The 13,222-nt window shown below is 38.6% G+C and overlaps 1 protein-coding gene across 1 annotated transcript in view; it reads right to left on the bottom strand.

The window, feature by feature from the left end:
* CCDC7 (coiled-coil domain containing 7) overlaps positions 1-13,222 on the bottom strand; it is an 85,182-nt gene that overhangs the window by 33,671 nt on the left and 38,289 nt on the right. Inside the window, exons 7-8 of the mRNA XM_062211463.1 lie at positions 12,146-12,282; positions 10,855-10,925 (exon numbers count right to left, since the gene is read on the bottom strand). Coding sequence (XP_062067447.1) covers positions 10,855-10,925; positions 12,146-12,282 — 208 coding nt within the window. The remainder of the gene's footprint in view (positions 1-10,854; positions 10,926-12,145; positions 12,283-13,222) is intronic.

The following is a 13,222-nucleotide window of genomic DNA, read 5'->3' as shown; positions in this document are numbered from 1 at the left end:
AGAGGATGTGGGGAAAAAGGGACACTAACCCACTGTTGGTGGGAATGCAAACTGGTTAAGCCACTATGGAAGTCTGTCTGGAGATTCCTCAGAAACCTGAATATAACCCTACCATACAACCCAGCCATCCCACTCCTTGGAATTTACCCAAAGGAATTTAATTTGGCAAATAAAAAAGCCATCTGCACATTAATGTTTATTGCAGCTCAATTCACAATAGCTAAGACCTGGAACCAACCCAAATGCCCATCAACAGTAGACTGGATAAAGAAATTATGGGACATGTACTCCATAGAATACTATACAGCAGTAAGAAACAATGAAACCCAGTCATTTGCAACAAGATGGAGCAATCTGGAAAACATCATGCTGAGTGAATTAAGCCAGTCCCAAAGAGACAAATTTCATTTGTTTTCCCTGATCGGTGACAACTGAGCGCCAAAGAGAAAACCTGTTAAGTGAAATGGACACTATAAGCAACAATGAACTGATCAGCTCCTGTCCTGACTTTAGATGTACAATGTAATACTCTATCCTTTTTAGTATTCGTTGTTGTTGTTGTTGTTCTAGTACTATTGGTTGAACTCAGTAATTAACACACAATTATTCTCAGGTGTTTAAATTTTAACTGAAAAGTGATCCCTGTTAAATCTAAGAGTGGAAAAAGAGAGGGAGGAGGTAAACAATTAGGAACATGCTCAATCGGACTGGCTGCAAATGGGGGAGTTAGAAATGTGCAGGGGATTCCAACACAATTCCATCAAGATGGCATGTACCAATGCCATCGCACTAGTCCAAGTGATCAATTTCAGCTCACAATTGATAGCTCTGATAGGTCTAAGAGTCAAAGAGATCACACAAACAAGATAAGTATCTGCTAATACTGATAGAATCAAAAAGGGAGAGAAAGATCCAACATGGGAAGTGGGATACACAGCAGACTCATAGGATGGCAGATGTCCTAAACAACACTCCAGCCTCAGAATCAGCCCTCAAGGCATTCAGATCTGGCTGAAGAGCCCATGAGAGTATAGCAGGCATGGAAAGCCAAGATACCATGGGAAAAAAAAAAAAAGACCTAAGTGAATGATCTCTGTGAGTGAGATCCCAGTGGAAAGAACGGGGCCATCAAAGAAGGAGGTACCCTTCTCCGAAGGGAGGAGAGAACATCCACTTTGACTATGACCCTATCGGAATAAGATCAAAGTCAGCGAACCCTAAAGGCTTCCATAGCCCTTGCAACTCATGACTAGAGCCCAGGGAGATTACTGACGCCATGAACAGGAGTGTCAAATTGTTAAGTCAGCAACAGGAGTCACTGTGTACTTACACCCCATGCGGGATCTGTCCCCAATGTGTCGTCTAAAGCCAAGTGATGCTACGACTGGTACTGAAACAGTATTTTTATACTTTGCGTTTCTGTGTGGGCACAAACTGATGAGGTCTTTGCTAATTATATACTGAAGTGATCTTCTGTATATAAAGAGAATTGGAAATGAAAAAAAAAAAAACAACCTGGTGTTAAAATGGAAATGGCATAGAAAATTAATTATTTTGAAAAAAAAATTATGTAGGATCTCTGTCTTTAATGTGCTGTACATTGCTATTTTATGCTATAATTAGTAATCCAATGGTAGTTTTTTCACTTGATGTTGCTATATGGGCAAAATGTTGAAATCTTTACCTAATATATACTAAACTGATCTTCTGTATACAAAAAGAATTGAAAATGAATCTTTACACGAATGGAGGGGGAAAGGGAGCGGGAGGGGGGAGGGTTGCGGGCGGGAGGGAGGTTATGGGAGGGGGGAAGCCATTGTAACCCACAAGCTATACTTTGGAAATTTATATTCATTAAATAAAAGTTTAATTAAAAAAAAAAAAAAACAAATTGAAGGGGAAATCAAAAAATTCCTGCAAATGAATGAAGATGAAAACACAACAGGTCAAAACTTATGGTTTATAGCTAAAGCAGTGTTAAGAGGGATGTTACAGCAATTTTTTGGTGCCTATATCAAGAAATTGGAAAGGCATCAAATAAATGATCTGTCAATGTATCTCAAGGACCTAGAAAAGCAATGACAAACCAAACCCCAAATTAGTAGGAGGAAAGAAATAATTAAAATTAGAGAATAAACAAAACTGAAAGAAAAAATACAAAAAGATCCATGCAATGAAGAGATGGGTTTTTTGATAAAATAAACCAAATTGATATATTATTGGTCCAACTAGCCAAAAAATAAAAGAGGAAGACCCAAATCAATAAAATCAGAGATGAAAAAGGAGATATGACAGATATCACAGAAATTTTAAAAACTTATCAGGAATTACTAGAAAGAGCTATATGCCAACAAATTGGAAAATCTACAAGCAATAGATACATTTCTGGACACAACTGATCAAAATGGACTCATGAAGACAGAGAAAACCTAAACAGACCAATAGGCAAGACAGAGATTGAACCAATAACAAAGGCCTTCCCCACAAAGAAAAGCCCAGGATCAGATGTCTTTACTGCTGAATTCTACAAACTTTTAAAGAAGAATAAATGCTAATTGTTCTCAAACTATTCAAAACAATTGAACAGAAGGGAATTCTCCCAAACTCCTTCTTTGAGGCTAGAAAGACTTTAATTCCAAAATCAGAAAAAAAAAAAACACAACAAAGAAAGAGAACTATAGACCAATATCCCTGAAAAACATAGATGCAAAGATCCTCAACAAAATACTATCAAATTTAATCCAACAACACATCAGAAGATTATTTACCCAGACCAAGTGGGATTTATCCCTGGTATGCAAAGATGGTTCAATATATGCCAATCAATAAGTGTGATACATTACATTAACAAATTGAAGAACAAACAGTACATGGTTATCTCAATAGATGCTGAGAAAGCATTTGATAAATACAACATCCTTTCATGTTAAAACAAACAAACAAAAAACTTAAGTAAATTGGATATAGAAGGAAGAATTCTCAACACAATCCAGGCAATATATACCAAACCCACAGCCAGCATCATGTTGAGTGGAGAAAACTCGTAAGCATTCCCACTAAAATCCAGAACCAGACAAGGATGCTCACTCTCACCATTGCTATTCAATATAGATTTGGAAGTTTTAGCCAGAGCCATTAGGCAAGAAAAAGAAATCAAAGGAATACAAACTGGAAAGGAGGAAGTCAACTTATCCCTGGTTTGCAGATGACATGATTCTATATATAGGGTAACCAAAAGACTCCATCAAGAGACTACTGAAACTCATAAGAGAGTTTGGTAAAGTTGCAGGATATAAAATTAACACACAAAAATCCATAGCCTTTGAATACACAAACAATGCAATGGCTGAGAAAGAGCTTGTATGATGAGTCCCATTCACAATCACTACCAAAAAATTAAATACTTTGGAATAAATTTAACAAAGGATGTGGAAGATCTCTATAATGAAAAGTACAAAACATTAAAGAAAGAAGAAGACACAAAAAATGGAACAATCTCCCATGTTCATGGATTGGAAGAATTAATATCATCAACATGTCCATTCTACCCAAATCAATTTATGGATTCAATGCAATCCAAATCACAATACCAATGGCATTCTTTTCAGATCTAGAAAAAAAAGATGCTAAAATTCATGTGGAAACAAAGAGACACCAAATAACTAAAGCAATTTTAAATAACAAAAACAAAGCCAGAGACATCACAATATCAGACTTCAAGACATACTTCAGGGCAGTTATAATCAAAACAGACTGGTACTTGCACAGAAATAGATAAATAGATCAATGGAATAGAATAAAAACCCCATAAATTAATCCATGCATCTACAACCAAATAATCTTTGACAAATGAGCTGAAATCAATCCCTGGAGAAAAGACAGTCTCTTCAACAAATGGTGCTGGGAAAAAAGGATTTCTGTGCACAGAAATATGAAACAAGATCCCTACCTTACACCTTATACAAAAATGGATCAACTACAACTTGATACCATCAAATTACTAGAGGAAAACATAGGGGGAAACTCTGCAAGACACTGGCATAGGCAAAGACTTTTTGGAAAAGATCCCAGAAGCTCAGGCAATAAAGACTATTAAAAACAGACAATGGGGCCGGCACCGTGGCTCAATAGGCTAATCCTCCGCTTTGCGGCGCCGGCACACCGGGTTCTAGTCCCAGTCGGGGCGCCAGATTCTGTCCCGGTTGCCCCTCTTCCAGGCCAGCTCTCTGCTGTGGCCCGGGAGTGCAGTGGAGGATGGCCCCAGTGCTTGGGCCCTGCACCCCATGGGAGACCAGGAGAAGCACCTGGCTCCTGGCTTCGGATTGGTGCGGTGCACCGGCCGCGGCGGCATTGGAGGGTGAACCAACGGCAAAGGAAGACCTTTCTCTCTGTCTCTCTCTCTCACTGTCCACTCTGCCTGTCAAAAAATTAAAAAAAAAAAACAGACAAATGAGATTATATCAAACTAAGTAAAAACCTAGTACCTTTCTCCTAAAATCTGGAAAAAGGCAACGATGTCCATTTTCACCACTCTCTTCAACATCATGTTAAAAGTCTTAGCTAATGCAGTAATAATATAAGAAAACATATAAAGATTGAGAAGAAAAAAATAACAGTGTTTTGCACACAGCAGATGTGATTGTCAAAAATCTCTTGGAACTGGGGCTGGCACCATGGTATTGTGGGTTAAGCCACCAGCTGTGAAACCAGCATTCAAAATGAGCACTGGTTTGAGTTTCAACTGCTCCACTTCTGATCCAGCTCCTTGCTAATTCATCTTGGAAGGCAATGGACAATGGCCCAAATACTTGAGCCACACCACCCATGTGGGAGACCAGGATGGAGTTCTAGGCTCCTGGTTTCAGCCTGGCCCCTCAGCCCCAGCTGTTGTAGCCATTTGGGAGATGAACCAGTGAACAGAACTTTATTCCTTTCTTTTTTCTTTTCTTCTTTTTCTTTCTTTCTTCTTTTATCTCCCTCTCTCTCTCGCTCTCTCTCTCTCTCTTTTTCTCTCTCCCTTTCAAATAAACAAATAAATCTTTTATTAAAAAATCTCCTGGAACTAAAAAACGATTGCAGCAAGTCTGGGAGGCATAAAATTCAGTTGCAATTTCTTTCTTACATACCAGAAACAAATTAGTTGAATTGAAACTACAAAAGCAACGCCATTTACAATAGCACCAAAATTTCAACACTCAGCTGTAAACTTAACAAAATATTTATAAGATGAATTTGAGAAAAAGTACAAAATTCTGATGGAAGAAATCAGGTAGTATTTAAGTAAGTGGAGAGATATTCCATGTTAATAAAATGGAATACTAAAAATATTAGGATACATGTTCTTGCCAATTCAATCCATAGAGTCAATATGATATTGTACTGGGTCCAGCAGGATTTGTCTCCCCAAAACTCATGCAGCATTTTAGATTCTGAAGTCTTAGTGTTAATAGTTTCCTGATTAAGGGTAAAAACTTAACTTGATCCAATGATTGCATTGAAGAGATGGGGCCAGTGGGAGGTCTTTCAGTCTTTGGTAGCATGCCCCTTGGAAGGTGGTTCTCAGGAGAGATTTGAATGTTCAAGTTCAGCCTTGGTGTTCTTACTGTGTCACCTTCTGGGATCACAGTGTGATCACTGATGCTTCACCTGTCATAACCAGCACCCACCAGCTGCCAGACAATGGGGCCCCTCACTCTGACCTCAAACTGTGAGGTAAAATAACACTTTTATTTCTCAATAACTCATTAAGGAGAAAGAAAAGTATGAAAAGAGAGTCAGTAATTTCAAAAGAGCTGTCTCCATATTGTGTAATTTAACTCCATCCTCTGCTTGCCTTAAGAATCATACGTAAAATTTCTACCACAGAGGCTGGCATTGTAGCTCAGAAGGTTAAGCCGCTACCTGCAACACTAGCAGCCCATGTTGGGTAGGTCACGTCACAGCTGCTCCACTTCTGATCTAGATCCCTGCTAATGAACCTGGGAAAGCAGAAGATGGCCCAAGTACTTGGGTCCCTGCGTCCATGTGCGAGAACCAAATTAAGCTCCTGGCTCCTGGCTTTGATCTGGCCCAATCCAGGCTGTTGTGGCTATTTGGAAGTGAATCAGCAGATAGATGATCTCTCTCTCTCTCTCTCTCTCTCTTTGCCTTTCATCTAAATAAACAAATATTGAAAAAAAATTCTGCATTTGACCCTCTTGACACTTGGTTTTGTGGTTAGAAGATGTGTTCCACTGACGTACAACTGGGCATGGCTATTTCTGCTTCCATCTATCATGGAACATCACAGCCCAGAGTCACACTTCCATCTTAAATTAAGGGACAATATCATAAGAGGGCCAGCGCTGTGGAGTAGTGGATGAAGCTGCTGCCGCAGTGCTGGCATCCCCTATGGGTGCCGGTTCTAGTCCCAGCTGCTTCTCTTTTGATCCAGCTGTCTGCTATGGCCTCGGAAAGCAGTAAAAGATGGCCCAAGTCTTCGGGCCCCTGCACCAACGTGGGAGAGCCAGAAGAAGCTCCTTGCTCCTGGCTTCGAATTGGCCCAATTTTGGCCGTTGTGGCTGTCTGGGGAGTGAACCAGCAGATGGAAGACTTCTCTTTCTCTCTCTCTGCCTCTCCCTGCACAGGTAGAACAGATGTCATTTTAATAATGACTACCTGGAATGGGATTAAGATACAATAGCAGGAAGTAAATTCTGGTAATGTCCTGGAAATCTGAGATTGGGCATAGGGAAGATACGCAAAATAAATGTAGAAAAAGTCTGTAACTCTGCTTTTATTTTTTTAAAAAAGATTTTATTTGAGAGTTAGAGTTACAGTGAAAGGGAGAGACAGAGAGAAAGGTCTTCCTTCCATTGGTTCACTCCCAAATGGCTGCAATGGCCAGAGCTGCACTGATCTGAAGCCAGGAACCAGGCGCTTCCTCCTGGTCTCCCACATGGGTACAGGGGCCCAAGGACTTGGGCCATCTTCCACTGCCTTCCCAGGCCATAGCAGAGAGCTGGATCAAAAGAGCAGCAGCTGGGACTAGAAACAGCACCCATATAGGATGCTGGCACCACAGGCAGAGGATTAACCTATTGTGCCACAGCGCTGGCCCCTGTAACTCTGCTTTTAAATATTAATTTTAAAATACTTAATTTAATTTTAAAAGATTTATTAATCTTAAAAAAAAAACATATGGGGCCAGCGCCTTGGTGTAGTAGGTTAATCCTCCGCCTGCGGCACTGGCATCCCACATGGGCGCTGGTTCTAGTCCTGGATGCTCCTCTTCTAGTCCAGCTCTCTTCTGTGGCCTGGGAAAGCAGTACAAGATGGCCCAAGTACTTGGGCCCCTCCACTCACAAAGGAGACCCAGAGGAAGCTCCTGGCTCCTGGCTTTGGAATGGCATAGCCTGGGCTGTTGCAGCCATTTAGGGAGTGAACCAATGGAAGAAAGACCTTTCTCTTTGTCTCTCCCTCTCACTGTCTGTAACTCTACCTCTCAAATAAATAAATAAATAAATAACATATTTTAAAAAACATATGAGACAGTAGTATCAGAGATTAGGAAACAATAAACACAATACAGAAGGAAAACAAAGGAAAGGAGTCCTATGATGACCCCAGCTTACTCTCTGAAATTTCCAGGCCACGGTACCCTAACAGAGCCTATTGCTCTTCTCAAGTTCAGGATACAAAGTTCAGTGTTTTCAGAAGCTAGGGCAGTTAGAACTCATAGAGCACAATAGTGGAGGGGAGATAACCACATAGACTGAGAGAGAGAAAGTAATCTCTTGGGGGCTCCCTAGATGTGTAGAGGGTTCCCCTTGATGTAGAGAGACTTCCAGTATCCATACAAAAGCATAAATACCATTCTACTCCAGCAAGCCATTCAGAGCTCTCTTGGATCAGAAGTCTCTATAGAAATTTGAAGTATTGTATAATGTGCAGCTATACTGGGTTTAAACACAGTAACACCAGGGCTTAAAGCTGAAGTTGAAAGAGGGCAGAATTCTCAGTAACTTGTTCCAACGAAATTTTATTTTCAACTTCTAAGCCTTACCCCATTATGTGTGTGTGCACATATTGCTATAATTGTTTTAAAATTACCTCTAGTTTTAAGACATATGAAAGGTAATTACTCCTTTCTACTGGCAAGTAATCATAAATCTGACATAAGTTCTGTCAGCTCTTTATCTTCATGAACTTTCAAGTACTTAGATGCAGTCAAAGCATCAGTATTTTTGAGATGATATATAATTTCTAACAGCATCTCTTCTACTCTTTAAAGTATTATTGTTCCATCTCAAAGGCCTGACAATGTGTTAGTAGCTTGTTCTAACCACAACTCAGAATTCTCTATTTCTAGTCTGAATATTAATGCCTTAAAAACATGAAACAATTCAATCCCAACAAGATGAATATCATATATTTTCCCTGATCCGTGGTAACTAATAGAGTACAAAAAATTGTAATGTATATGAGCAAAATTGACATTTTGAGATCTGATTATTATTTACAGCCATTGTCTCTACTGTTGAGGAACAGTGTTTTTTGTTTTTTTTCTTCTTACTATTTGTTGAATTACTTACTTAGTGGAGGGTTAAGCTTATGATTAAAAAATAATCTGAAAGTATGTCATTGTAAAAATTAAAAGAAATAATAGGAAGGAAGAGGAAGAGTGGGAGCATCGGGGGAAGGGCAGGCCGGGAAGCAGCACTATACTCCTAAATCTGTATATATGAAATACTTGAAATTTGTTCAGCTTATATAAATAAAAAATATTTTTTTAAAAACAGTGTCCACCTTCTTCACCTTCTTTGGAACACTGATCTGGAGCTATCTGAACCTGTGTTTCCTGAATGGAAACTCCTAAGACCCCCACATAAAGTCCTTTTTATGTTTGGAAAAAAGAAGAAGTCTAGCTTTGGGAACATGGAGATGTAACTAGGAATTTCCTTTTTTTTTTTAAGATTTATTCATTTATTTCAAAGGTAGAAACATAGAGAGAGAAGGAGGGAGGGAGGGAGAGAGGGAAAGAGGCAGAGGGAGAGAGAAAAAGAGGGAGAATCATCCAACTGCTGGTTTATTCCCCAATGGCCATGATGGCAGGGGCTGGGCCAGGCCAAAACCAGGAGCCAGGAGCTTTTTCCAAGTCTCCTACCTGATGCAGGGGCCCAAGCTCTCAGGCCATCTTCCACTGCTTTCCCAAGCACATGAGCAGAGATCTGGATTGGAAGTGGAGTAGCCAGGATCTGAACTGGAAACCATATGGGATGCTGGCACTGTAGGTGGAGGCTTAACCTTCTACATCACAGTGCTGGTCCCCTCAACAAGGAATTTCAACACTTGCTGGACAGCCAGTTCAAGTGTATGGCCCCTAATCCAAGTTCTGCTGTTACATAATAGTTGGTATACCAAATGACATAAAAGAATGTACTCAACAAAGGTTATTATCACAATGATGCATAAATAAAGAGAAAATGTGGTTCTGTCATAGAAACAGCTGTACATTCTTCAGTTGAGTGGGTTTTTATGAATTATAAAATAATTATGTTGGGTTTAAATTTTATAATTTGTATTTCAATAACTCATCCAGGAGAAAGAAAACTCCTTGAAAAAGGTAGCTTCCAGCCTGTGGATCTTCTCAATCATGCAACCAACCTGCAAGAATGTGTGTTAACAACTGAATGTGCTATCATTCTTATCAAAACTTGTTTTTCCCATTATATTCCCTTTATTAGTTGATGGCACTATTCTCATCTAATTTCCCATCTTCTTTTACAGTCAATCACCAATTTTTTTCTAATCCTATCAAGTAAATATTTCTGAAACCTTTCTATTAGTACTCATCTGTAAGTACTTATTACACACCCAAGATAGAATAATAACCTCCCTTTCCTACTCCTAGTCCCAAAATCTAGCTTCTACAATTTGACCAAGATAATCGCTCTAAAATTAAATCTAGCAATGTTATTTCCCTACAAAGATCTTCAGTGATTTTCTGTTAATAAAAGAATATGTGAAAGATCTGTGCTCCTAAGGACAGCACCCAATCCTCTGTGATTAGCCTGTTCTCTAACTTATCACAATGTAGGACTTCACACATACTTACCAACCCAGTTGTCACTTCCTGCTCATTGCTGTTTGTTCAGGCCATTATCACATTCTTAACTGTTAAACATCTTCCTTCTTCACTTCATTAAATACTACTCATTCTTGAAGCCTGCATATAATCTTAACTCCCTAAGGTAAAACCAACCCCTTTCTGTGGACCCACTGCAAACTGCACATACCTTTTATTCCATATAATACTATATTAAGATGATATATAGGGGCTGGCGCTGTGGTGAAGCAGATAAAGATGCTGCCATATGAGACCCAGCTGCTCCACTTTCCATCCAGCTCCCTGCTATGGCCTGGGAAAGCAGTGGAAGATGGCCCAAGTCTTCGAGCCCCTGCACCCATGTGGGAGACCTGGGTTGGCTTCAGATCAACCAGTTCCAGCCATTGCAGCCATTTGAGGAATGAACCAGCCAATGGAAGACCTCCCTCTCTCCTTCTCTGCCTCTACCCCTCTGTAACTCTGCCTTTCAAATAAATAAATAAATCTTTTTTTTTTAAAGAAAGATGATATGTAATACTCTTGTGCTCATCCTAAACTGTGAATTTCAAGTTGCATTCATTTTTCATATTTTCAGAATCTGGAATATAAGATATTAGATTGAAACATCAAAGTCACTATTTAGTATTTTTTAACTTGCCAGTGTATAATTTTGTAACTATATATTTATAAATTTTTAAATTGTAATTCTCAAAGTGCTAACACATTTAGGAAACCCTGTAAAGGCTAAATACATAAACTATTATTACCCTGAATTTGCTGCTCTATAGCTTCATAACTTCTCACTGACATTGGTGATTTTGGTGGATTTTCTGTATCCCTGTAGAATTTTCAGTAAATAAAACATATTTTAGTAAAGAATAATAGTGTAAATTACACTTAAAGAAGAATTGAAATGCAGAAACTACACATGTGAAATTTATGGAATGAAAATTTTTCTCTTATTCAGATATCAAGGTAAATTAACTAGTATTAAAAAAAAGGTATAAAAATCAGACTATGTAATTCTATGAATTCTATGTATTCCACAAATATAACTAGATACACCAACAAAAATAACAACAAAATAAACTGGATAGAAGCACAAGATTTCTTTTTGCCAATGTGTATTGGTGATGCAATGACTAATCACATAAGTTCTGGAGGGAACTTACCTGACTCAAAACTTATTTCACCAACTTTCTATTTCTGTAAGTTTGGTTGAGTTACTTAATTTCTTTGAGCTTCAGATTCTTCATCTATTAAAACTGGGATATACTAGTGCTTTCCAATGAAGTAATAATGAGGATCAAATAAAAATACACATGGAAAGCTACTGTAAAAATACCTAGCACACAGTAGGCTCTTAAAAATCAAATATTAATGTAGAGTTCTGAAGCTAATTTCATGCCTCAGAATAAATAGCCCAGAGGAATACACCTGAGCCGCTGAACCAAGGCTCCAGTTATGCAAGACCCATGGTACTCAATTCAAGTGTCACTCTCATTCCTTTACTTCTAGTCATTGAGAGAGAAAGAGATATCAAAAATTGCATAGTAGCTCCTTTCAATTATGAGTACTTTTTAGTGTTAATATAAAATAAAAGGATTTTTATTTATGTTTAATTCAAAGAAGTTGATGACAGATGTAAAAGTTTTACTTTGATAAATTGATTATACAATTTTCAAGAAGATATTAATAAGTGACGAAACATTTCATTATACCTTAAGTAGTTTTCCAAGTATTACTGTAAGCTATCTGATCAAACTGAGAAAGGAATTTGTAAGCCAGATATTTCAAAGCCAGTGATGTTTAATAAAATATAGCTACTGTAACTGAGAAACTGATTTTGTTAATTGAACTGGATTGAATTTTTAACAGTCACATGTGACTAGTGACTATCATATTGGATAGTGTCATCTCAGATTATTAAAACTTTCAAGCTGATTAATCCTGGTTTGACTTATATAGTCCTAATATCTTATCCATTATCTTACATTTGATGTTAATTATTATTATCTCTTATGTTTAAGTCAGTTCATTCTTACATATTTCACTTACATAGGTTCAGAAACCTGTTTAAGACGATTTCTCAGTTCTTCAAGTTTTTGCTCATGTTTTAATGCTTGTGCGATATTTGAATTGACTGTGGAATCAGGTGCTAGAAGTTCTTCTAGAGGAGTTTGATCTTTACTTATCTAAAATGATAAAATTAACCAGTTACTAAGGAAATGCTAATTTTGCTCCCATATCTCATTAAATAATTTCATATTTTACCAAATCTAAGTAATTTTTATAACATACAATTCTTAATCTTTTTTTACAAATATAGGAGCAATTATATATGTGGGAATCCTGAGATTCATGTAGAATTTCACAAGTTCTCTGGAATAAACCACCTAAGAAGTAGTGGGAAGAATTGGGCATTGTGGCACAGTGAGTTAAGCAGTCTCTTGGGATGCCCCCATCCCTTATTGGAGTGCCTGGGACACAGTCTCACCTCCACTTCCAATTCCAGATTCCTACTAAGGTGCATCCTAGGAGGTAGTAGATAATGGCTCAAGTACTTGGCTCTCTATCACCTACATGGGAGCTCTACATGGAGTTCCTAGTTCCTGGCTTCAGCCTGCCTGAGCCCTGGCTGTTATGGGCATTTGGGGAGTAAACTAGTTGATGGAAGATATTTATCCATCCTTCCATCCTTCTTTCCTGCCTCATTCCCTCCCTGCCTTTCTCTCTCTCTCTCTCTCTCTCTCTCTCTTCCTCCCTTTCCCCCTCTCCCTCTCTCCCTCTCCCTCTTGCTCTCCCTCCCTCCACCTATCTATCCATTGCTCTTCATTTCAAATAAATTTTTAAAAACTTAAAATAATGGTCAGTGAGGAGAACGAGTAAGATTCATAGAATAAGATAACACATCATAATTAGTATTCTACATAGTAGGTCTACTTAAAGGAAGTTCAGGGACCAGAATTGTGGCTTCCCAAGTAAAGCAACAAACTGTGATGCCAGCAGCCCATATGGGCACTGGTTGTGTCACAGCCACTCCATTTCTGATCCAGCTCCTGGCTAATGGCCTTGGAAAAGCAGTGGAAAATGGCTCAAGTACTTGGGCCCCTGCCACCCATATGGAAGACTCGG

This window comes from Lepus europaeus, chromosome 14, assembly GCF_033115175.1.
Source record: "Lepus europaeus isolate LE1 chromosome 14, mLepTim1.pri, whole genome shotgun sequence".
Taxonomy (NCBI): Eukaryota; Metazoa; Chordata; class Mammalia; order Lagomorpha; family Leporidae; genus Lepus; species Lepus europaeus.
Note: the sequence above shows the minus strand (reverse complement) of the source record. Positions and strands in the feature narration are given on the sequence as shown.